The sequence below is a fragment of the Hippocampus comes genome, unplaced genomic scaffold (assembly GCF_001891065.2).
Source record: "Hippocampus comes isolate QL1 unplaced genomic scaffold, H_comes_QL1_v1.1 C16670634, whole genome shotgun sequence".
NCBI classification, from domain to species: domain Eukaryota; kingdom Metazoa; phylum Chordata; class Actinopteri; order Syngnathiformes; family Syngnathidae; genus Hippocampus; species Hippocampus comes.
The window spans coordinates 1-670 of NW_017836271.1; the positions used below are offsets into that span (position 1 = coordinate 1).

The following is a 670-nucleotide window of genomic DNA, read 5'->3' on the forward strand; positions in this document are numbered from 1 at the left end:
ATGTTTGCAAAGAGCACTCGAGTTTCCGTCCGTGTTTGGACGCACAAACCTTCAGGAAAGTAGTCGCTTTCAATACTCACGTCAATGATGTCAGAGAGGTCATGGATGTAATACTTGAAGACGCAGCCGTTGGTGGCCTCCAGAGCGAGAAGGTACTCATTCCTGGCTTTAATGGCCTTCAGCTTGTTCTCCGTGTACTTGGCTTGTCTCTGACAATTGGATGGGAAAGGCGGTAAGGAACAACAAGGACTTGACCGTTGAATACTCAAGTCAATCTTTCGTGCGAAACACACAATCATGTCGGTACGACAGCACGCGGCATCTTCCATCATCGAGCGTCCCTCACTCACCTTCTCCTTCATCTTTTCTATTTTCTTGACACTAGAGCGGCGAATGGGTTTGTCGTCCGCCTTGATGCTAGCAAGGGTGTCTGGCGAGCGTGGCGTCTGACGGTCGTCCTGGCGACTGGAGCGCCCCATCTGTTTCTCCTCCTGCTTTTCGGCCTCCTTCAGCTTGGACTCAGCGTTGATGCTGTCGGTGTTGTACATGTGGTACGTCTTCATCACCTAAGAACATGACATTTCCGTCACAACGTTTTTCCACCCTGTGGCTTTGGGAAAATGATGGGGCATTCCGCAGTTTTCGTAGCGAAGGAGTCACACACACACAC

General features: G+C 50.6%; 1 protein-coding gene across 1 annotated transcript; it reads right to left on the bottom strand.

The window, feature by feature from the left end:
* Positions 1–17: 17 nt before the first annotated feature.
* LOC109508863 (SLIT-ROBO Rho GTPase-activating protein 2B-like) lies at positions 18–592 on the bottom strand (the record flags this gene model as incomplete). The annotated part of the gene is made up of 2 exons (XM_019858808.1): positions 351–592; positions 18–209 (listed from the first exon to the last, which is right to left on the bottom strand). Coding segments are annotated over exons 1-2 (405 nt in total), but the record flags the coding sequence as incomplete, so codon positions are not given.
* Positions 593–670: the final 78 nt, after the last annotated feature.